Consider the following 23,054-nt stretch of genomic DNA (forward strand, 5'->3'; position numbering starts at 1 on the left):
TGTCAAAGGAGGTGATGCCCTCAGCACAGGGACTATAGGTCATGGGTCAGCTTCGTTGACCTCTGTGAACAGGAGTACCTCCAAAGGCTCCAGCACTCATGTCAGTTGGTCACAGATCCTCTTCCTGTCAAGGTCAGCACAGCCCTCAATGTTTTTCCATCAGGCTCGTTCCGGGGCTCAACCGTATACAACTGCAGGAAATCACAAAGTGCAGCCCATAAGTGGGAGGGCTATACTCTACAGAGCGCTGTGGGCTTTGTGCACAGGATTTATGCGACCCAGAGTGTGAAGGACCACATCCATGTGGCGATCAAGGGTCCATCAGAACAGGTCTTTGTGAGTCAGGAGGGATTCCACTCTGTCATGATAATAGTTGATTGTGGTAGTGGACTCCAGTATTAAATACTATATGGTTCTCTGTGCTAGATATGGGGTCACCTGACCTGGGTCAGATAGCACATGTTGGAGCCTGTCTGGATAGAATTCAGTTACTGCAGAGACGTGTTTATATTAGGATAATGTGTTATCAATAAAGTTAACTCAGCTACAATGTCAACGGCCTGTGTACATCATTGAAACAAAAAACAAGACTTGGTGTCAGAAGTAAATTAAACACAACAGTGGAGTTTCTGAAACCACCAACTGAGCTCAGTTTGGAGGGGAATCTTGCCAAAAACTGGAGGAGGTTCTGGCAGCGATTTGAGCTGTACCTCACAGTGACGGGCAGTGATAATGAGTCTGTGCTGCTGAGAAATGATAGTAAGAGCTTCACTGTAATAAATCATTTAAAATCAATTTTTACTCACCACGGCAGACCTGAAGTGCTCATCTCCGATAACGGTCCACAACTCTCAGACACTGAATTTCACAAATTTGCACAGGACTGGGAGTTTTGCCAGACAAGTCCCAAATATCCACAATCCAACAGAATGCTGGGATGTACCGTGCAGACCTTAAAACACCTGTTGAAGAAGGCAAAGGCGGACGGAAGAGACCCCTACCTGGCTCTGCTGGATTTCAGGAATACTCCATTAGAGGGCATTGGATTTTCTCCAGCACAGCTCCTGATGGGGAGAAGATTTAGAACTAAGCTTCCAACTGTGCCCTAACTGTTATTTCCACAGCCAGTAAGCTACAGTGTGCAGGACCTACTCAAACTGAGACAGCAGAAGCAGAAACAGTGCTTTGATCTGACCTCTTCCTGACCTAAACATGGGAGAGACATTGAGGATTCAGCATGAAGGGATCTGGAATCCTATTGTTGTCACAGGAATCACAGGAGAACCAAGGTCTTACATAGTGCAGACTCCAAATGGACAACAGTACAGGAGAAACCGGAAATTCTTACAGAAAACAAATGAAACGCAACCCTGCTCTGACCCAGAAAGTGTCGCTGAAGATCAGAAACCAGAATGCACCAGTGAAGCAACAGATAACCAGACAAAACCTGAATCCTGAAAACTATCCAAGGGCTGATAGTGACACAGAGCTGGAGAAGGCCCCTTGTCCTTCAAAATCACCTCTGTCACCATTCAGAACATCCAGTGGAATAATTGTGAAAAGAAACACAGAGACACAGAGATGAGTAAAAGACAAAACAGACTGATCAAAACAGAGTGAAAAAGAATAGATAAGAGACTTTGTGTGCTTGAATTGTATAAAAGTTTTTTATTAAAAAGGGAAATGTCATGATAATAGTTGATTGTGGCAGTGGAACCCAGTATTAGATACTATACGGTACTCTGTACTAGATAGGGAGTTACCTGACCTGGGAGTTGAAGGTCAGATAGCACATGTTGGAGCCTGTCTGGATAGAATTCAATTGCTGCAGATGTGTTTATTTTAGAAAAGTGTGTTATCAGTAAAGTTAGCTCAGCTACAATGTCGGCAGCCTGTGTGCATCATTGAAACAAAAACAGCTGGTGTGTGATCACCATGAGATAATACTGTAAGTATGTGCCAAGTTTCTGGCGAGCTACCATCAAGCGTTCATCCTTTGGCAGTCTCAGGCTGTGCAGGCCTTTTCTCTCCACCAGACAGTCTCTGCCATTGGCTTGCTCAAAGAGCAGTTCCGGTGTCTGGATTGATCTGGGCGTGGCCTTCAGTTCGGCCCAGCACAGCACTACTGGATGGCGAAGGTATGCTGTACACAACCTCGTGCTGCAGAGGACTGGATCCGATGCCAGACAAAGGTGTGAGGGCCCGGCATCCTCTGAGGAGGAAGAAGATGAAGAGGAGGAGGGCCCAACAGAGCAGGAACATCCAGTTGCTCTACTGATGCCTGCTGCCATAGATCTGCAAGCCCACGAGGACTGCAATGCCCTCTTCTAGGTTTGTTTCAGTTGAGTACAGTGTTCAGCGTTGCATTCGTGCTAGCTTGATCCTGGTAGCAGCAAGTATTTTTAAAAATTCTTTCAGGGGCTGTGGGCAGCGGTGGCTGGGCCAGCATTTATTGCCCATCCCTAACTGCTTTTGGAAAGGTGGTGGTGAGCTGCCTTCTTGAACCGCTGCAGTCCATGTGGTGGAGGTACACCCACTGTGCTGTTAGGGAGGGAGTTCCAGGATTTTGACCCACGTATAGCTACACTTACCATCCCTTCTCAACTCTGTTCGCTGAAAGAGCTTTACATTGTCATCCATGGGCGTCATGTCACTCACCTACATTCACCTGCCTATGGTCAAACTCAGCAAGACTTGGACAATATCCAGGCTTGGGCTGACAAGTGGCATGTAACATTCATGCCACACAAGTGCCAGGTAACGATCATTTCCGATAAGAGAGAATCTAACCATCGCCCCTTGACATTCACTGGCACTACCATTGCTGAATTCCCCATTATTAACATTCTGGGGGTTACCATTGACCAGAAACTGAACTGGACTAGCCATATAAATACTGTGGCTACAAGAGAAGATCAGAGGCTAAGAATTGTGCTGCGAGTAACTCCTGCTGACTCCCCAAAGCCTGTCCATCATCACAAACCACAAGTCAGCAGTGTGATGGAATACTCTCCACTTGCCTGGATGAGTGCAGCTCCCACAACACTCAAGAAGCAGGGACTGCAGCGATTCAAGAAGGCAGCTTACCACCATCTTCTCTAGAGCAACTAGAGATAGGCAATAAATGCTGGCCTAGCCCACGTTGCCCACACCCCATGAATAAATATTTAAAAAATGGAACATAATTGACTCCAATTGACTCTTATCAGGTCACAAAAACAAATGCTTTCATTGAAATAAACATCATCATGTGACACTAACATTGGAATTGGCACCAACTCATTCCCTTTTTGCAACTAAGACTGTTTCTGCATCCTCTTCCTCTTATTTCTACATTGTGCTACCCTTGTGGTTTCAGCAGAGTTGGAGGCGGATTGCTCCAACAGGAGATACCCGTGGTGTATGTCCTCTGGGTTTTGGAGCCTGTGAGGGCCGAGTCAAAGGCTGCTCCACCTGCATTCTTGAAGGGACAGACTTGATCATGGGTTGCAGGACCAAACTTTTGTATAGGGCCCTAATATCTCCTCATGTTGAAAATTTTGTTAGATTTACTTTCTGGGAATGCCTGGGGATGTTTTACTACTTTAAAGGCACTATAAAAATGCAACTTGTTATTTGTTACCGCCAGAAGTGACTATTCCATTGCAATCCTGGTTGGTCTGCCATCATTCACCCTCAGAAAACTTCAGCTCATTCAAAACTGGGTGGAAAATCGCTATTTCTGATGGTATTTATACTAGGCCAGGACCTGTTAAAGGGCAGGTGCATTCTTACTCGAGATAGGAGGGAACAATTGTAAAAACAGAAATGACTGAAAGAGCTGTACAGTGTTCAGGATACATTAATGGAGCAAACAGTTGGGGAGAACCAGAAAGGAGGGGGATGGAAAGGAAGCTGGCCAGATTTTCCATTCAACCCCTAATCCAAATGCAGCCTGCAGCTTTTGATCGCTTTTGTCTTCAGAGCACCAAGCTGTGATATAAAAAGAAACAGACAGAGAGTAAATCAAACACACAAGGGGAGAGATAGAGACAGCAACATGAGACATCAGAGACAGGTTCAGAAGTGACCATATTCTCCATCTTACAGTTTACAACTTCACAGCAAATTGCCTATTATAACAGAAGGTGAGGAATCACCTCTGTCAGGACAGTATATCAACTGGCAGAGGTGGGTTGGATTCAGTTGCTATCAAATTTTATTGCTTAATGTGTTCTTGAATGTGTTTTTTTTCCCTGCAGATTGGGGCTGGCTACAATGGCTATATTAAGAAAGCAACATATGGAAATTTCCCTCGCAGTGGACGAAACAATAAACTAGCGATTGCCAAATCCCGTTCCATGGTTCATGCAGAAGTCAATGCTCTTCTTTTCAGGTAAGTCTCTGCTGTCTGTCCATTAAGTGTAACACCCATGAAAACTATTAATAATAGCAGACCTGGTGGCTCATTTGGTGAACGTCCTGTATGAACCTTCACCTGACAGACCAGGAATGTCAAGGTTCGAGCTGCAATCTGTGAGTTAACTGAGACCAGAGAGTGTGATTGAAGAGACATAACTATTGGCCTCAATGCCTCTGGGCAAGAAGGGAGAAAAATAGCTGGACTTTATGTACCTGATCTCTGTCCTTTTAGAAAGGCCACACGAGTCAGTGTGGATATCAGATGAAGGATAGCCAGCCTGCACCTCATGCAAAATTAGCGCATTGAACTTTCCTTTTTTAGACTTGCACTTTGCACCTGAAGAAATTATGTGATCTACAGGAAGTTAAGCAGTGCCAATAGACTTGCACTCCTGCAAGGAATCACCCCCTTAATGTGAGGAACTTAATAACATAAAAGAAACTAATATCAGAAGATAGAACTGTCCAGTCATACTGTGCAGATCCGTGCTTTCCCACCCCATGAATACCTAAGTAAATGGAATCTCTCACAACCCATACAGGCCCACATAGGCGGAGTACCTCACATAAGAACTTAAGAATTAGGAACACGAGTAGACTATTTGGCCCTTAGCCTGCTCTGTCATTCAATAAGATCATGGCTGGTGTGATTGTGGCCTTAACCCAGAAGGAAAAAACAGTTCAGACCAGTACTCTTATTTCCCAGTTTTTTCCTGTTTTTTCATTCTGGGAACTCTACATTTCTGCCTGACCCCATAAACTTTGACTCCCTTGCAGATAAAAAATCTTTCTAACTCAGCCCAGAATATATTCAATGACTCAGTCTCCATTGCTGTCTGGAGTAGATAATTCCAAAGATTAATAACCCTCTGATGCTCATCATCTCACTCTTAAATGGGAGACCGCTTGTTTTGAAACCGTGCCTCCTAGTTCTAGATTCCCCCATGAGGGGAAACACCCTCTCACCCTGTTAAGCCCCTCAGAATCTTATGCTTCACTAAGATCACCTCTTTCTTCTAAACTCCAATGAATATAGGCCCAACCTGCTCCACCTTTCCTCATAAGATAACCCCTTCATCCCAGGAATCAGCCTCGTGAACTCCATCTGCCAATTTTTTGCCCACTCAATTAACCTACCTATAACCTTTGCAGACTCTTTGTGTTTTCCTCACAACTTGCTTCCAACCTATCTTCGGATAGTCAGCAAATTTGGCTACAATACATTCAGTCCATTCATCCAAGTCATGAATATAGATTGTAGATAGTTGAGACCCCAGCACTGATCCCTGGGCACTCCACTAGTTACAGTTTGTCAACCTGAAAATTACTGATTATCCTCACACACTATTCTCTACCTCACATCCCATACAGACCCACACAGGTAGAGTACCTCACATCCCATACAGACCCACACAGGTAGACTACCTCACATCCCATACAGACCCACACAGGTAGACTACCTCACATCCCATACTGACCCACATAGGTAGAGTACCTCATATCCCATACAGACCCACACAGGTAGACTACCTCACATCCCATACAGACCCACACAGGTAGACTACCTCACATCCCATACTGACCCACATAGGTAGAGTACCTCATATCCCATACAGACCCACACAGGTAGACTACCTCACATCCCATACAGACTTACACAGTAGAGCACCTCACATCCCATACAGACCCATACAGGTAAAGTACCTCACTTACAAATGCAATATTTCCAAGTTTGCTGATGACACAAAACTGGGAGGTGTTCTGAGGAGGATGCAAGAAGACTTCAGGGTGATTTAGACAAGTTGTGTGCGGGGGCAAACACATGACAGATGCGGTATAACATGGTTAAATGTGACGTTAAAGGCTTAGGTGTATAAAACAGAAAGGCAGAGTATTATTTAAATGGTGATATATTGGGGAACATGGATATACAAAGGGATCTGGGTGTCCTTGTATGCCAGTCAATGAAAGTAAATAGGCAGGTGCAGCAAGCAGTTAGGAAGGCAAAAGGTATACAAAAACAGAATTACCTGGAAAAACTCAGCAGGTCTGGCAGCATCGGTGGAGAAGAAATCAGTTAACGTTTCGAGCCTTCACGGCCCTTCGGCAGAACTGAAGCATAGTTAGGAGAGGGGTGAAATATAAGCTGGTTTAAGGTGGGGGGGGGGGGTGGGGGGAGAAGAGAGAAGTTGAGGGTGTGGTGATTGTGGAGATAAGCAAGCTGTGATAGGAGCAGATAATCAAAAGATGTCACAGACAAAAGGATCAAAGAGGTGTTGAAGGTGGTGATATTTGTCTAAGAAAAGTGCTAATTAAGAATGGAAGACAGGACACTCAAAGTACAGCTCTAGTGGGGGTGGGGTGGAAAAGACTAACAAGGTTTTAGTTTTAGATTTAAAAATAATGGAAATAGGTGGGGAAAGAAGAATCTATATAAATTATTGAAAAAAAAAGGGGGGGGGGAGAAACGGGGTGGGGATGGGGGGAGGGGGAGTTTAAGATCTAAAGTTGTTGAATTCAATATTCAGCCCGGAAGGCTGTAAAGTGCCTAGTCGGAAGATGAGGTGCTGTTCCTCCAGTTTGCGTTGGGCTTCACTGGAACAATGCAGCAAGCCAAGGACAGACATGTGGGCAAGAGAACAGGGTGGAGTGTTAAAATGGCAAGCGACAGGGAGGTTTGGGTCTTTCTTGCGGACAGACCGCAGGTGTTCTGCAAAACGGTCGCCCAGTTTGCGTTTGGTCTCTCCAATGTAGAGGAGACCGCATTGGGAGCAACAAATGCAGTAGACTAAGTTAGGGGAAATGCAAGTGAAATGCTGCTTCACTTGAAAGGAGTGTTTGGGCCCTTGGACGGTGAGGAGAGAGGAAGTGAAGGGGCAGGTGTTGCATCTTCTGCGTGGGCATGGGGAGGTGCCATAGGTGGGGGTTGAGGAGTAGGGGGTGATGGAGGAGTGGACCAGGGTGTCCTGGAGGGAACGATCCCTACGGAATGCCATCAGGGGGGGTGAAAGGAAGATGTGTTTGGTGGTGGCATCATGCTGGAGTTGGCGGAAATGGCGGAGGATGATCCTTTGAATGCGGAGGCTGGTGGGGTGATAAGTGAGGACAAGGGGGACCCTATCATGTTTCTGGGAAGGAGGAGAAGGCGTGAGGGAGGATGCGCGGGATATGGGCCGGACACGGTTGAGGGCCCTGTCAACGACCGTGGATGGAAAACCTTGGTTAAGGAAGAAGGAGGACATGTCAGAGGAGCTGTTTTTGAAGGTAGCGTCATCAGAACAGATGCGACGGAGGCGAAGGAACTGAGAGAATGGGATGGAGTCTTTACAGGAAGCGGGGTGTGAGGAGCTGTAGTCGAGGTAGCTGTGGGAGTCGGTAGGCTTGTAATGGATATTGGTGGATAGTCTATCATCAGAAATTGAGACAGAGAGGTCAAGGAAGGGAAGAGAAGTGTCAGAGATGGACCATGTGAAAATGATGGAGGGGTGGAGATTGGAAGCAAAATTAATAAATTTTTCCAGGTCCCGACGAGAGCATGAAGCAGCACCGAAGTAATCATCGATGTACCGGAGAAAGAGTTGTGGGAGGGGACCGGAGTAGGACTGGAACAAGGAATGTTCCACATACCCCATAAAGAGACAGGCATAGCTGGGGCCCATGCGGGTACCCATAGCCACACCTTTTATTTGGAGGAAGTGAGAGGAGTTAAAGGAGAAATTGTTCAGTGTGAGAACAAGTTCAGCCAGACGGAGGAGAGTAGTGGTGGATGGGGATTGTTCGGGCCTCTGTTCAAGGAAGAAGCTAAGGGCCCTCAGACCATCCTGGTGGGGGATGGAGGTGTAGAGGGATTGGACATCCATGGTGAAGAGGAAGCGGTTGGGGCCAGGGAATTGGAAATTGTTGATGTGACATAAGGTGTCAGAGGAATCACGGATGTAGGTGGGAAGGGACTGGACAAGGGGAGAGAGAAGGGAGTCAAGATAACGAGAAATGAGTTCCGTGGGGCAGGAACAACAAAGGTATGTTGGCCTTCATTGCAAGAGGATTTGAGTTCAGAAGTAGAGATGTCTTACTGCAATTATACAAGGCTTGGTGAGACCACACCTAGAGTATTACATGCAGTTTTTGTCTCCCTACCTAAGAAAGGATATACTTGCCATAGAGGGAGTACAGCGAAGGTTCACTAGGCTGATACCAGGGATGGCAGGATTATCGTATGAGGAGAGATTGGTTTGACTGAGCCTACATTCACTAGAGTTTAGAAGAATGAGAGAGGATATGATTGAAACGTATAAAATTCTAACAGGGCTAGACAGACTAGATGCAGGGAGGATGTTTCTCCTGGTTGGGGAGTCTAGAACCAAGGGCCACAGTCTCAGGATACGGGGCAGGCCATTTAGGACTGTGATGAGGAAAAGTTTCTTCACTCAGAGGGTGGTCAACCTGTGGAATTCTCTAGCACAGAAGGCTGTGGAGGCCAAGTCACTGAGTATTCAAGAAAGAAATTGATAATTTTTTGGATATTAGGGGCATCAAGTGGTATGGAGAGAAAGCGGGAATATGGCGTTGAGATAGAGGTTGGGGATCAGCCATGATCATACTGAATGGCGGAGCAGGCTTGAAGGGCCAAATGGCCTACTCCTGCTCCTAGTTTCTATGTTTCTATCCCATACAGACTCAGACAGGTAGAGTACCTCACATCCCACACAGACCCACAGAGGTAGAGTACCTCACATCCCATACAGACCCACAGAGGTAGAGTACCTCGCATCCCATACAGATCCATACATGCCATGTAATCCTGTGAAACATGCCTTCTGCAAATGGACTCCACCACAAGAAAGACAGGACACAGCAGGGGAAGCCACAGAATTAGCTGCCTCACTTAAAAGGGTTTCAGAGGGGTCCCCAAGATCTCATCTGGGCTCAAAACCCTCAGTGAGATCACTGCAGCTGCCACCCAGGGCCAACACAAAGAATAATGGAACCAGACAAGTGTAGTCCCACTCTAGACTGGAGAGGTGTTGGATGAGGATGATATGATCAACTGTTTGAAAGGCTGCAGACAGGTTGAGAAGGGCAAGGCGGGATAGTTTACCTTTGCGACAGTCACATAGCATGTCATTTGTGACTTTGATAAGAGCCATTTTGGTGTTGTGGAGGGATTCAAACGTGGAGTTCAAGGAAAGATAGGCATGAATTTCAGAGGTGACAATGCATTCTTTGGAGAGGAAAGGAAGGTTGGAGATGGGGTGGTAGTTTTCAAGAATGGAGATGTCAAGGGTTACTTTTTGAGGAGAGGCGTGAAAATTTGAAGGCAAGAGGGACAGAACCTGAGAAGAGACATTGTTAACAATGCCAGTTATCATGGGAGCTGGGAAGAGAAGTTGGACGGTCAGCAGTTTAGTGGGAATAAGGTCACAGAGCAGGAGGTGGGTCTTTTTCGTGGACAAGGGAGAGCTCAGAAAGCTCAGAAAGGAGATAGGAGAGAAACTAGAGAATGATACAAGTTCAGGGGTAAGGCAGTGGGGAGATCCTTAGAGGAAGTTTGACCCGGTGGCAAGGGAAGTGACAGAGGGAGCTGATCAAAGGGTCTCAATCTTGGGGACAAAGAAATCCATGATCTGCTTGCTTTTATCATTGCAGGGGAGAGGGGTTTGAGAAGATGGTTTGCAGTAGAGAAAAGAAGCCTCGAGTTACCTTTGCACTCCAGGATGACATTGGGCAGTTTTAGAAAATGAGAGAAAGGTGCAATAGTGCTTTATGTGATCAAACTAGGTCTATTGGAGAATAACTATCAATTGTCAGCCATATCCATTCAAGTCCAAGTTCCTTCAACTTTGAAGGAGCAGAAATGAGAGCTAGGGGATCAGCCAGGGTAGGGAGAGTAATGGCTTTAATGGGGACCGGGGCATCGAAGGTGGTGTGCGGTTAGGTAAATCAGTAACTGCAGAAATGTTGTGGTGAGTGGGAAGCCAAAAGGTTGGACAATTAGGAATTGGAGAGTGCAGTTGTACATGAATTGGGCGAAGAGTGATAAACTGTGATTTGTTGATAAAAGCAATACCGCCACCTCAACAACCTGGACAAGGCAAGAATTGCCAGTATCAGCACACAGTTGAGTTTGTTCCGCAAGTGCGATCCACACCCAGTCATTTTGGATGTTCCTCGTTTACATCGAAGGGTGCTGCATGCTTGACGGTAGACTGCCCTTTTTCTCTTGGCTGGCCGGCTAAGCCAGATAAGCCTGATGAGCTATATCAATGTCTAGTCTGGTTAGCTCATGGGACATCAGAGCTGAGTGTCATTGGTGGCGGATGAGGGGGTGACTGTTATTGCTAGCAGATCTTGGACTTCCTTGTCATTTTCATCAAACCAATGCCTGCTCTTCTTGCTGCTGGGTCCAATGACCTCATTGGAAGTATCCAGTAATGCAGCTTTGATGTGTTCCCAGAGTTCTTCTGGAGTGGAATCAGCAGTGAGATCAGGGTGTTCCAGTCTGGTCTGTGAGGTTGCTTGATAACTTTCTCTGCAAAATGAAGGTTGCAGGTTTCTGACTCAAAATGTCTTTGTTGGGCTGTCTCTAGGTCTGTTCTTTGGCTAAGGCTTGAAGTGGATTTTCAGCTTTGAGTGACCGAGCCGGTGGTCTGTATGACAGTCCGCACTGGGCATGATTCTTGTATGCAGGACATCCTTTAGATCACACTGATGCACCAAGATGTAGTCAATCAAGTGCCAGTGTTTAGAGTGGTGATACGGTCTTGTCGCAATCTGTTTGCTGAGGGTATTGGTTATGGACAGCTGCTTTTCTGCACAAAGTTCCAAGAGTAGATGTCCATTTTCATTGCAGTTTCCAACTCCATGGTTTCTTAGCACTCATTTTCATGCCTGACTTCACAGCCAACTTTGGCATTGAAATCACCAAGGATGACAATTTTGTCCTTGGAAGGGGCATTCTGGATGAATTCACGGAGACCTGTGTAGAACTAATCTTTTTCAGCTGGGTTTGTCTTTAAGGTTGGAGCATAAACACTGATAAGAGTTGCATGCTGCTGGTCTTGGAGGGGGAGGCGTTTGATTGGCCAATTGGCAGGCTTGAAAGTTCAGTGGCAATAGTCTTCTTCATAATGAAGCTGACACCAAGGAGGCATTATTCACCTTGAGCTGTACCTGACCAATGGAGTGTGTAGCCAGTGTTGTTTTCTGTCAAGCTGCCTTGCTCCGAGAAGCGGACCTCATTCAGGGCCGGTGTGTTGATATCCAGTCTGGTTGGCTCATGGGTCACCAGAGCTGAACGTCGTTGAGGGTGTCATCAGAGTCAAGCATTGTTCTCACGTTCCAGCAGGCTAGTTTCAGAATTTTTCTTCTCTTCCCACCTTTTGAAGTGAGGTTATGAGTTCACGTTTTATTCTCTGTCACAGTTTGGTTGCATTAAAATATGCCCATTGACTGCATAAGCCAACTGGGTGGTGGGGAGATGAGTATTTGTTTAGAACCTTTTCTAGACCCCTCTCTAATTCAGGAGCAAGCAATGTTGTCCTTCAAAATGACTGCTTGGTCACTCAGAGTGCTACCGGGTGATGATGTTGTCTCTAGGTCATCATTAAAACGAGCAATATCCTGAGCCGCCTGCGTGCAGGATTGGAACTGTGGCTGCCAGTGTCATCTTACACCCGCCATTTTCACCCTTGTCTCATTGCTACGGGACTTTCTTGTTGGGTTGCAGTTGAGGTGGACCCTTTTTTTCCTTCCTGCCTGCGCATTGGAGCTTTAAGATGGAGTACAGACTGTCCCCATCTTTTAAGCCTGGGGTTCATCTGTTGTGGCCCAGTGAACTAGGACTATGGCAGCAATGTTTCCAAACTGTAAGTTTGGATTCAGAATTCCCCTCTTCTCGGTGAGTTGCCAACAAAGGCTTGAAGGAACCCTCTTTCCCTTGCTATTTTATCCATAGCTGATATACCAACAATGGTAACCCCCGCAATATGGTGTGGCATGCCTTTAGCCCAGAACATGATGGTCATTTGAGCCACATGGAATCCTTCACCCCGGCCATTAGCTTTATCAAGGAAGACACCCACCCAAGTGGTGTCACTTTCATCAATTCTCCCCTTACTATGTTTTGCCGGTCAGTTGAGGCGGGATGTGGTGCTTGAAGCCAACAGTGAGAGTTGGGTGTAGATGAGAACCAGCGATTCCAGTCCATCCTATAAATAGGATGCAGCTGACTGAAAATACAGGGTACTACCTCTTCTGAACACCCCATACACCCTGATGCAGATGTAATAGTCCACAATAAGCTAATGATTGCAAGAGGCTTGTTCACAAGTGAATGGACATTCTGGAGGGAGATGTGGAGAGGGGCAGTGACCACTGATCCACTGGCATAGTCCGCAGGGTCAGCAGTGGGAGGGGTAAGTTGAACAGGGAGGAGATTGGCAAGATCAGCCCCAGCTGGTGGGCTGGACTGGAAGATCAGTGAGGTTGGAGACGCTGCTCGTGAGGAGACAGTGACGGGGCCCTTGATGGGCCTTTTGGAGGTTGCCAAAGAGGCACAGAGGGAAGCTGTAGATTTATCGAAGAGGGTGTCAAGCCTGGACCAGTAACAGGAAAGTAGAAATGTCCGGGAGTAATGAAGGATTGAGATAGGAGTTTGGAAATAAGGAAGAGTATCCAGGAGGGGAGAAGTAGAAGAAGACATAGTGAGAGGAGAGAGGATCTAGGAGGGGCAGAGAGAAAAGAAGGAAAAAGAGGAAGGAAATAAATTAAGTGGAAATGGGAGTGATGGGCTTGGATCCAGAACGGCAGCCAAAGTGTGCAGGCGAAAGGACAGGGGGAAAACTTAAGTTACTAAATTAGATAATCCAGTAAATACTATATTAAAACAGAAAATTCTAGAAATATTCACCAGGGCAGACAGCATTTGTGGAGAAAGAAACAGAGCTAATGTTTCAGGCAAATGACCTCTCATCAGGGTAAATAGTTGATGGGAGCAGAGAGTTACAAAGGGACATTGATAGATTCAGTGAGGAAACAAAACTGTGTCCAATGGTGTTGAATATAGGAAAGTGTGAGGTCATCCACTTTGGACCTAAAAATAGATTAGAGTATATTTTCGAAATGAGAAGCTAGGAACTAGAGTGAAATCACTAAAAGCTAGTAGACAACTACAAAATATATTTTAAAACGCTAATAAAATGTTAGCTTCCATCTCAAGGGTACTATAATACAAAGGGAAGCAAGTTATCTGACAGCTATATTAAGTTTTATTTGGACTGCACCTGGAGTCTGGTATATTGGGTTCAGTTCAGAGCACCGTAGCTTAGGGAGGATGTTGACCTTGGAGAGTGAGAGTGTAGATTCACCAGAATGATAGTGGATCTAAAAGGGTTAAATTATGAGGACAGGTTGCATAGTCTAGGCTTGTATTCTCTTGAGAATAGAAAATTAAAAGGTGATCTAATTGAGGTGTTTAAAGGAATTGATTGGGTTGATAGAGAGAAACTATTTCCTCTGGTTGGGTGGGGGGGGAATCCAAAACAAGGGGGAGAACCTTAAAATTAGAGTGAGGCCTTTCAGGGCTGATGTCAGAAAGCAATTCACACACAAAGTGATTTGGAAATCTGGAACATCACCAAAAACCTGCTGAAGGTTGGTCAGTTGAAAATTTCAAAACTGTGATTGGTTGATTTCCTTTAGGACAAGGTCTTAAGGGATAATGAATTAAGGCAGGTTAAATAGAGTTAAGATACAGAGCAACCATGATCTAACTGAATGATGGAACAGGCTTGAGATACTGAATGGTCCACTCTTGTTCCTATGTTCATTTGGACTATCACAAACCAATTTCACCCCAATGACTTTTCGCTTCCCCATTTCTCCATATCTTCAGTTCATTAGTTGCCTTCCTTTTCATCCCTGCAGAATAGCTCCCATCTTCCTCAGAACTGATGTCAATGACTTATCAAATGAAAAGCCTCTTCCTGACACTGCTCCTAATCTTTCTGTCCTACATTTTAACGCCTGATGAGGAAGTAATCAAGCAATTGTTAACTTTAAAATCCTGCTCCTAAAGCTGCTTCCTCATCTCCTAATCTCATTTTGCAGAACTTTGTGCCTTACCAATCCAATGTTGTTGGCTCCTACATTGAATCGTAGGATGTTTATAGCACAGAAGGAGGCCATTTGGCTTGCCATGTTTGTGCCAGCTCTCTGAAAGAGCAATTCACCCTGTCCCACTCCTCTGCCCTTTCCCCTCTAGCCCTGAAAATTCTTTCTGTCCAGATAATGATCCAGTTCTCTTTTGAAAGCCATGATTGAATCTGCCTTCAAAACACTCTCAGGCAAGCGCATTGCAGAACCTAACCACTCACCATGCACATACGGACATGCGAAATTGGAGCAGAGGTTGGCCATTTGGCCCCTCGAGCCTGCTCTGCCAATCAATACGATCATGGCCGATCTGTTTGTGTTTCAAGTTCCACATTCCCATCTACCCCCACAGAATCACAGAATCTCACAGTGCAGAAGAGGCCATTGAATCTGCAGCAACACGAGAAACACCTGACCTACCTACCTAATCCCATTTACCAGCACTTGGCCCATAGCCTTGAATGTTATGACGTGCCAAGTGCTCATCCCGGTATTTTTTAAAGGATGTGAGGCAACCCGCCTCCACCACCCTCCCAGGCAGCACATTCCAGACCGTCACCACCCTCTGGGTGAAACGGTTTTTCCTCACATCCCCCCTAAACCTCCTGCCCCTCACCTTGAACTTATGTCCCCTCGTGACTGACCCTTCAACTAAGAGGAACAGCTGCTCCCTATCCACCCTGTCCATGCCCCCCATAATCTTGTACACCTCGATCAAGTTGCCCCTCAGTCTTCTTTGCTCCAACGAAAATAACCCAAGTCTATCCAACTTCTCTTCAAAACTTAAATGTTTCATCCCAGGCAACATCCTGGTGAATCTCCTCTGCACCCCCTCCAGTGCAATCACATCCTTCCTATAATGTGGCAACCAGAACTGCACACAGTACTCCAGCTGTGGCCTCACCAAGGTTCTATACAACTCCAACATGACCTCCCTACTTTTGTAATCTATGCCTCGATTGATAAAGGCAACTGTCCCGTATGCCTTTTTCACCACCCCACTAACATGCTCCTCCGCCTTCAGAGATCTATGAACACACACGCCAAGGTCCCTTTGTTCCTCAGAATGTCCTAGTGTCATGCTGTTCATTGAATACTTCCTTGTCAAATTACTCCTTACAAAGTGTATCACCTCGCACTTTTCAGGGTTAAATTCCATCTGCCATTTATCTGCCCATTTGACCATCCCGTCTATATCTTCCTGTAGCCCAAGACACTCAACCTCACTGTTAACCACCTGGCCAACCTTTGTGTTATCCGCAAATTTACTAATCCTAGCCCCCGCAGTCATCTATGTCGTTTATATAAATGATGAATAATAAGGGACCTAGCACAGATCCCTGTGCTACGCCACTGGACACTGGCTTCCAGTCACTAAAACATCCTTCTGTCATCACCCTCTGTCTCCTACAACTAAGCCAATTTTGAATCCACCTTATCAAATTACCCTGTATCCCATGTGCATTTGCCTTCTTTATAAGTCTCCCATGTGGGACCTTGTCAAAGGCTTTGCTGAAATCCATATAAGCTACATCAACTGCACTACCCTCATCTACATACCTGGTCACTTCCTCAAAAAATTCAATCAAATTTGTTAGGCATGACCTCCCTCTGACAAAGCCATGCTGACTATCCCTGATCAAACCTTGCCTCTCCAAGTGGAGATAGTTTCTCTCCTTCAGAATTTTCTCCAATAGTTTCCCTCTTTCCGTGATGTAAAACTCTATGACTCTCAGTTCCTCTCCAGCCCTGAGTAGATGTCCCGAATCCTGGCACCAGACAGGAAGCCAGCCGTCTGGACTCTCACTCTTTGCCACAGAGTACAGGGTCAATCCCCCTCACTATAATGTCCCCTACTACCACTACATTTCTTTTCATTCCCCCCACTTGAATGGCTTCCTGACCATTGCCATGGTCAGTTTGTTCATCCACCCTGCAGCCCCCACTCTCATCCAAACAAGCTGAGAGAACCTCAAACCTATTGGACAATTACAGAGGCTCACACTTCTGCACTGCTGTCCTCTGAGTCCCCTTACCTGCTTTACTCAGTCATACCCTCCTGTCCCTGACCACTGACCAAATCAGAAGACCCTATGTTAAGTGGTGTGACTGTCTCCTGGTACAAAGCATCAGGTAACTTTCCCCCTCCCTGATATGTTGCAGAGTCTGCAGCACAGCCTCCAGCTCCATAACTCTGACCCAAAGTTATTTGAACTGCAAATGCTTACTGCAGACATGTTAGCCCTGGATCACAATGTTGTCCAGGAGCTCCCACGTGCTGCAGCCTTGACACATCACCTGTCCTGCCAGCCTAAAAGTTTTTCCTCTTTTTTTATTCATTCACGGGATGTGGGCGTCGCTGGCTAGGTCAGCATTTATTGCCCATCCCTAATTGCTCTTGAGAAAATGGTGGGGAGCTGCCTTCTTGAATCGCTGCAGTCCATGTGATGTAGGAAGGGAGTTCCAGGATTTTGACCCAGTGACGGTGAAGGAACGGTGATATATTTCCAAGTCAGGATGGTGAGTGACTTGGAGGGGAACTTCCAGGTGGTGGTGTTCCCATGTGTCTGCTGCCCTTGTCCTTCCAGATGGTAGTGGTTCTGGGTTTGGAAGGTGCTGCCTAAGGAGCCTTGGTGAATTCCTGAAGTGCATCTTGTAGATGGTACACACTGCTGCTCCTGTGCGTCAGTGATGGAGAGAGTGAATGTTTGTGGATGTGATGCCAATCAAGTGGGCAGCTTTGTCCTGGATGGTGTTGAGCTGCTTGAGTCTTGTTGGAGCTGCACCCATCCAGGTAAGTGGGGAGTATTCCATCACACTCCTGACTTGCACCTTGTAGATTGTGGACAGGCTTTGTGGAGTCAGGAGGTGAGTTACTCGCGGCAGGATTCCTAGGCTTTGATCTGCTCTTGCAGCCACAATCTTTATATAGCTAGTTCAGTTCAGTTTCTAGTGTCTAGGACACTACCCTGAGGGACTACTGCATTGATGTCCTGCAATGGAGATGATTAACCTCCAACCATCACAACCATCTTCCTTTGTGCTAGGTTTGACTCCAACCAGCAGAGAGTTTCCCCTCTGATTCCCATTGACTCCAGTTTTGCTAGGGCTCCTTGATGCCACACTCTGTCAAATGTTGCCTTGATGTCAAGGGCAGTCACTCTCACCTCACCTTGGAAGTTCATCTCTTTTGTCCATGTTTGAGCCAAGGCTGTAATGAGGTCAGGAGCTGTGTGGCCCTGGCGGAACCCAACTGGGCATCAGTAAACAGGTTATTGCTAAACAAGTGCTGCTTGATAGCACTGTTGATGGCCCCTTCCATCACTTTACTGATGATGGAGAGTAGACTGATGGGGCAGTATTGTGTTCCTTGCCTTTATAAAGCCTTAATATACTCTATTAAGCGCTTTCTCAACCTGCCCTGTCGTCCTTTCCAATCTTCCTCCCCTCCCCCCCCACCTCACCCCTGTGCAGCTGAGCCAGCTGTGATAACATAGACTAGGCTCTGGCTGCAGATCCCAGAGGAACAATCATTCTCATAAGTATTCAAACCTGAATACTGGTTAGAAAGTGGGATACCTGCCTTGTCTTCCTTAAGCTGGCTGTAGCATGCAAAATTCTTAAAGAGCTTGACAGGGTAGATGCAGGAAAGATTTTTCCCCTGGTCGGAGGATCTAGAACGAAGGGGCACAGTCTCAGAGTAAGGGGCAGGCCATTTAGGACTGAGATAAGGAGGAATTTCTTCACTCAGAGGGTGATGAACCTTTGGAATTCTCTGCCCCAGAGGGCTGTGGAGTCTCAGTTGTTGAATATGTTCAAGACTGAGATTGATAGATTTCTACATATTAAAAACATCGAGGGATATGGAGATAATGCAGGAAAATAGTGTTGAAGTAGAAGATTAGCCATGATCTCATTGAATGGTGGAGTGGGCTTGAAGGGTTGAATGGTCAACTCCTGCTCCTACTTCTGATGTTCTTCTGTTCTTTGACCACACCAACCTTCTCCAATATCTCTCCTTCATTGTTCAGGACTGCACTCATTTGGTTCCACAGAACCATATAAAAGTTTTGGCGCAGAAAGAGGCCATCATGTCTGTGCCAGCCAGAAAAAGATGAAAAAGAAACTAGCTGCTCAATTTAATCCCACTTTCCGGTACCTGGTCCGTAGCCTTGCAGGTTACAGTGCTTTAGATGCAGATCCAGGTACCTTTTAAATGAGTTGAGCATTTCAGCCTCAACCACCAATTTAGGCAGCAAGTTCCGGATGCCCACCACCCTCTGGATGGAAAAGTTTTTCCTTATGTCCCCTCTAATCCTCCTACCAATCACTTAAATTTATGTCCCTTGGTAATTGACCCCTCAGCTAGGGGAAACAAGTCTTTGCTGTCTACCCTATCTAGGCCCCTCATAATTTTGTACACCTCAATTATGTCACCCCTCAGCCTCCTCTGTTCTAAGTGTAAGGAACATATATTTTTATTTCTGTTGGACTGTGATGTGGATTAAGATTACAATGGCTGCAGTTTGAAAGACATGTTCAGAGGAACAGGATGAGAGATGTGTACAATGTTGCAGTCCTGGAACAGAGTGTGCCATGAAAGACAAGATGGTACCGGAAAGGAGTACTCCACCAAGGGAGCTGCCTGGCAACAATATTTTAATTGGCTCCTGATCAGGTGACCAGGTTTTGTGTGAGGACAGTACAGCAGAATAGCTCCTAGCCTGAAAGGAGCCTCTTTCTCCTGTGCGTGAAAGGTTCCAGTAATTCCACAATAATAGCTAGCTGACTTTTTCTCCTCACATCTCTATAACTTGCTCTCTCTCTCTCTGAAAACCCTGTCAAGACGCAAAGGGGAAAATCACTGTTAGAGACATTGAGAGGCAAGTGCTCAACCAGTGAACTAAATACTGAAAGTGCTGGAAGACCACCTCGTGTCATCAACAAGAACTGAAAGGAATTTGGAAGATATTGATCAAAATCAACCCATCGAATCCTGTACTCAGAATTGGTGCTATTGAACTGTTTTATCCCATCCTTAAAATCCATGTTTTTCTGTGTCTTATGTGTCTTATATGTGTGTGTATAGGGATTTAAGAAGGGGTAGAGTCATATAGTTATAAATAAGGTTAGTTAGAAATTAACAGTTCATATTTCTTTCTTTTGCCACTGGTTAATGACAGTTTGCTCAATAAACAGTTATTTACTCATTAAGTTTACAAACCTGGTGCTTGTATTCTGTTAACCTAAATTAAACAGTTCAGTAGAATTGGGGTAATCTGGTGGTTTGGTCAAATTTTTCATATTTATCGTGGCTCCGGGAGCAGTGGGGCTTGATATTACAGCACACTATCCCCAGTGAGTCATGACATAAGGAAAACAACCCTAGCCTAACCAATCTTTCCTCATAGCTGCAACTTTCAAGCCCTGGCAACATTCTTGTAAATCTTCTCTGCACTATCTCCAGAGCAATTATGTCCTTCCTGTAATGTGGTGGCCAGAACTGTACACAAAATTCCAGCTGTGGCCTAACCAGCGTTTTATACAGTTCCAGTATTACATCCCTGCTTTTGTATTCAATACCTCGTCCAATAAAGGAAAGCATTCCATATGCTTTCTTTACCACCTTAACCACCTGTCCTGCCACCTTCAGGGACCTGCGGACATGCACGCCAAGGTCTCTCACTTCCTCAACCCCTCTCAATATCCTTCTGTTTATTGAGTATTCCCTTGCTTTGTTTGCGCTCCCCAAATGCATTACCTCACATTTTTCCAAATTGAATTCCATTTGCCACTTTACTGCCCACTCAACCAAGCCATTGATATAATTCTGGAGACAACAGCTATCCTCTTCACTATCAACTACATGGCCAATATTTGTGTCATCTGCAAATTTCCCAATCATGCCTCCCACATTTAAGTCCAAATCATTAACATATACAATAAACAGCAAGGGCCCCAACACTGAGTCCTGTGGAATGCCACTGGAAACCGCTTTCCATTTGCAAAAACATCCATCGACCATTACCCTTTGTTCCCTGTAACTGAGCCAGTTTTGGATCCAACCTGCCACCTCCCCCTGTATCCCATGGGATCTCACTTACCTGACCAGTCTGCCATGTGGGACCTTGTCAAATGCCTTACTGAAATCCATGTAGACAAAATCTACTGCACTACCCTCATCAATCCTCCTTGTTGCTTCCTCAGAAAATCCTATTAAGTTAGTAAGACACGATCTTCCCCAAGCAAAACCATGCTGACTGTCCCTGATCAGTCCGTGCCTTTCTAAGTGACAGTTTATCCTGTCTCTCAGAATTGATTCCAATCATTTTCCCACCATTGAAGTCAGACTGACTGGTCTATAATTTTCTGGCCTATCCCTTGAACTCTTTTAAAATAATGGTACAACATTTGCAGACCTCCAATCCTCTGGTACTTCACCTGAATCTAGTGAGGATTGGAAAATGATCCTCAGAGTATCCCCTATTTCCTCCCTGGCTTCCTTTAACAGCCTGGGATCCAATCAATCTGGCCCTGGTGACATCAAGGATGCCAGTCCCTCCAATACTCCATCCCTCACTATACTTATTGTATCTAATGTTTCACACTCCTCCTCTTTAACTAGAATGTCTGCATTGTCCCTCTCCTTAGTGAAGACAGAGACAAAGTACTCATTGAGAACCCTGCCCACATCTTCTGCAGCAATGCACAAGTTACCATGTACATCTCTTTAGGCCCAACCCTTTCCTTAGCTATTCTCTTGCTTTTAATGTGCTGGTAAAACATCTTTGGGTTTTTTTTGATTTTACCTGCCAATATTTTTTCATATCCTCTCTTTGTTTTCCCAATTTCCATTTTTACCTACCCCAGTACTTTCTATACTTCTCTAAGCTTTCTAAAGTATTAAGTCTTTTATGACTATTATAAGCTTTCTTTTTCTGTTTTATCTTGGTCTGTATCCTTTTGGGTAATCAGGGGCTCTAGATTTGGCAGTACCACCCTTTTCTTTGTGGGGACATGTCTACATTGTGCCCATAGAATCTCGCCTTTGAATGCCTCCCACTGATATGTCACTGTTTTTCCTTCTAATAGCTGTATCTAGTCCATTCTTGCCAGCTCACCTCTGAGTTTCTCAAAATTTGTCTTCCCCCAATTTAGAACTTTCACTCCTGTTCTATCTTTGTCCTTTTCCATAATGATGCTAATTCTAACTGTATTATGGTCACTATTTCTAAAATTGTCACCCACTGCCACTTCATCCACTTGCCCAGCTTAATTTCCTCAGACTAAATCTAGAATTGCACCCCCTCTTGTTGGGCTTGTTAAGTGCTGGCTAAAAAGTCCTCTTGAATGCAGTTCAAGAATTTTGCCCTCACTGTGCCTTTCGCCCTTCTATTCCTACCTATCCATTCATAGCTAGAAAATCTCCTGCAATGGCTTCTCTTCCCTCTCCCACACCATTACCTCTGGAATCCTCCAAAGATCTATCCTCAACCCTCTCCTATTTTTCATCTACATGCTGCCCCTCTGCAACATCTTCCAAAAATACCTGAAGCTCCACATCAACACTGATGACACCCAGCTTTACCTCACTGCCTCTGATTTGTCACTTTGCTTGTCCAACATCCAGTACTGGATAAGCAGAAATTTCTTCCAACTAAATATTGGGAAGACCAAAACCATTGTCTTGTTCCAAAAATCCCTTGTGCTGTTTCTAACTTCACTTTGGTTCTGAGAACTTGAGCTCAGTTAGTGACACTTCCCACAGATATATTACCTTTTTACTTGGTACATCCACATACTGCAGGATCCACACATCACTGACCTTTTCAGTCCTGACATTCTTACTATAAGTGATAGTTATACTATAGTTAAATTTGAAGTTTGCATTCTTATCCATTTCACTTTCAATTAAACTCTTCTATCTCTTTCCTCCACTACTGCCAATTCCCACTCTGGTCAAATTCCCTTTTGGGAAGTACTGTTTACATGCAGTTTCAACTTCACTCCCTTCCCAGTTCACTTTGGGTTGTGCCATCCTCTCAAGATATTGTGGTCTCACTACTTCAACTTATACCAAATTAGATTGTAAATCAAGTTCTGCTGCTCAGTGCAATACACAATGGATTAACCTCAATATTCTGATCAACTGCTGATTTGTGTTCTTAAAGGTTCCACACAGGCACTGATTCTGGGGTGCTGTTTTCCTCTAAAAAACCATGCCCTGAGTGTGAAAAAATGATCAATGCCTCTGGCATAAAGATTGTGGTTTCAGTCACGGATCCAAGAAGTGCCGTGGAACTAAGAGAAGGAGACCAGGAATCGAGGGAAGGAGCCCAGGAATTGGGAGAAGGTGTGAAAATCATTTTGGTAAGGAAAGACATACATTGTCTCTGTGCTGTTTAGGTGAATCATGTGTTACCCACCACATTTTATGAAGTTTTGATTTGTGAGGATTTCAAGTGTGTTTGACTGTGATGGAGATCACTGTTGTATGATTA

At 45.2% G+C, this 23,054-nt stretch overlaps 1 protein-coding gene across 1 annotated transcript in view; it reads left to right on the top strand.

Moving 5' to 3' along the window:
• Positions 1-23,054, top strand: part of LOC144696327 (uncharacterized) — a 239,292-nt gene that overhangs the window by 144,093 nt on the left and 72,145 nt on the right. Inside the window, exons 8-9 of the mRNA XM_078567544.1 lie at positions 4,242-4,375; positions 22,725-22,923. Of these exons, the coding sequence (XP_078423670.1) occupies positions 4,242-4,375; positions 22,725-22,923 (333 nt within the window). The remainder of the gene's footprint in view (positions 1-4,241; positions 4,376-22,724; positions 22,924-23,054) is intronic.

This window comes from Cetorhinus maximus, chromosome 22, assembly GCF_964194155.1.
Source record: "Cetorhinus maximus chromosome 22, sCetMax3.hap1.1, whole genome shotgun sequence".
Taxonomy (NCBI): Eukaryota; Metazoa; Chordata; class Chondrichthyes; order Lamniformes; family Cetorhinidae; genus Cetorhinus; species Cetorhinus maximus.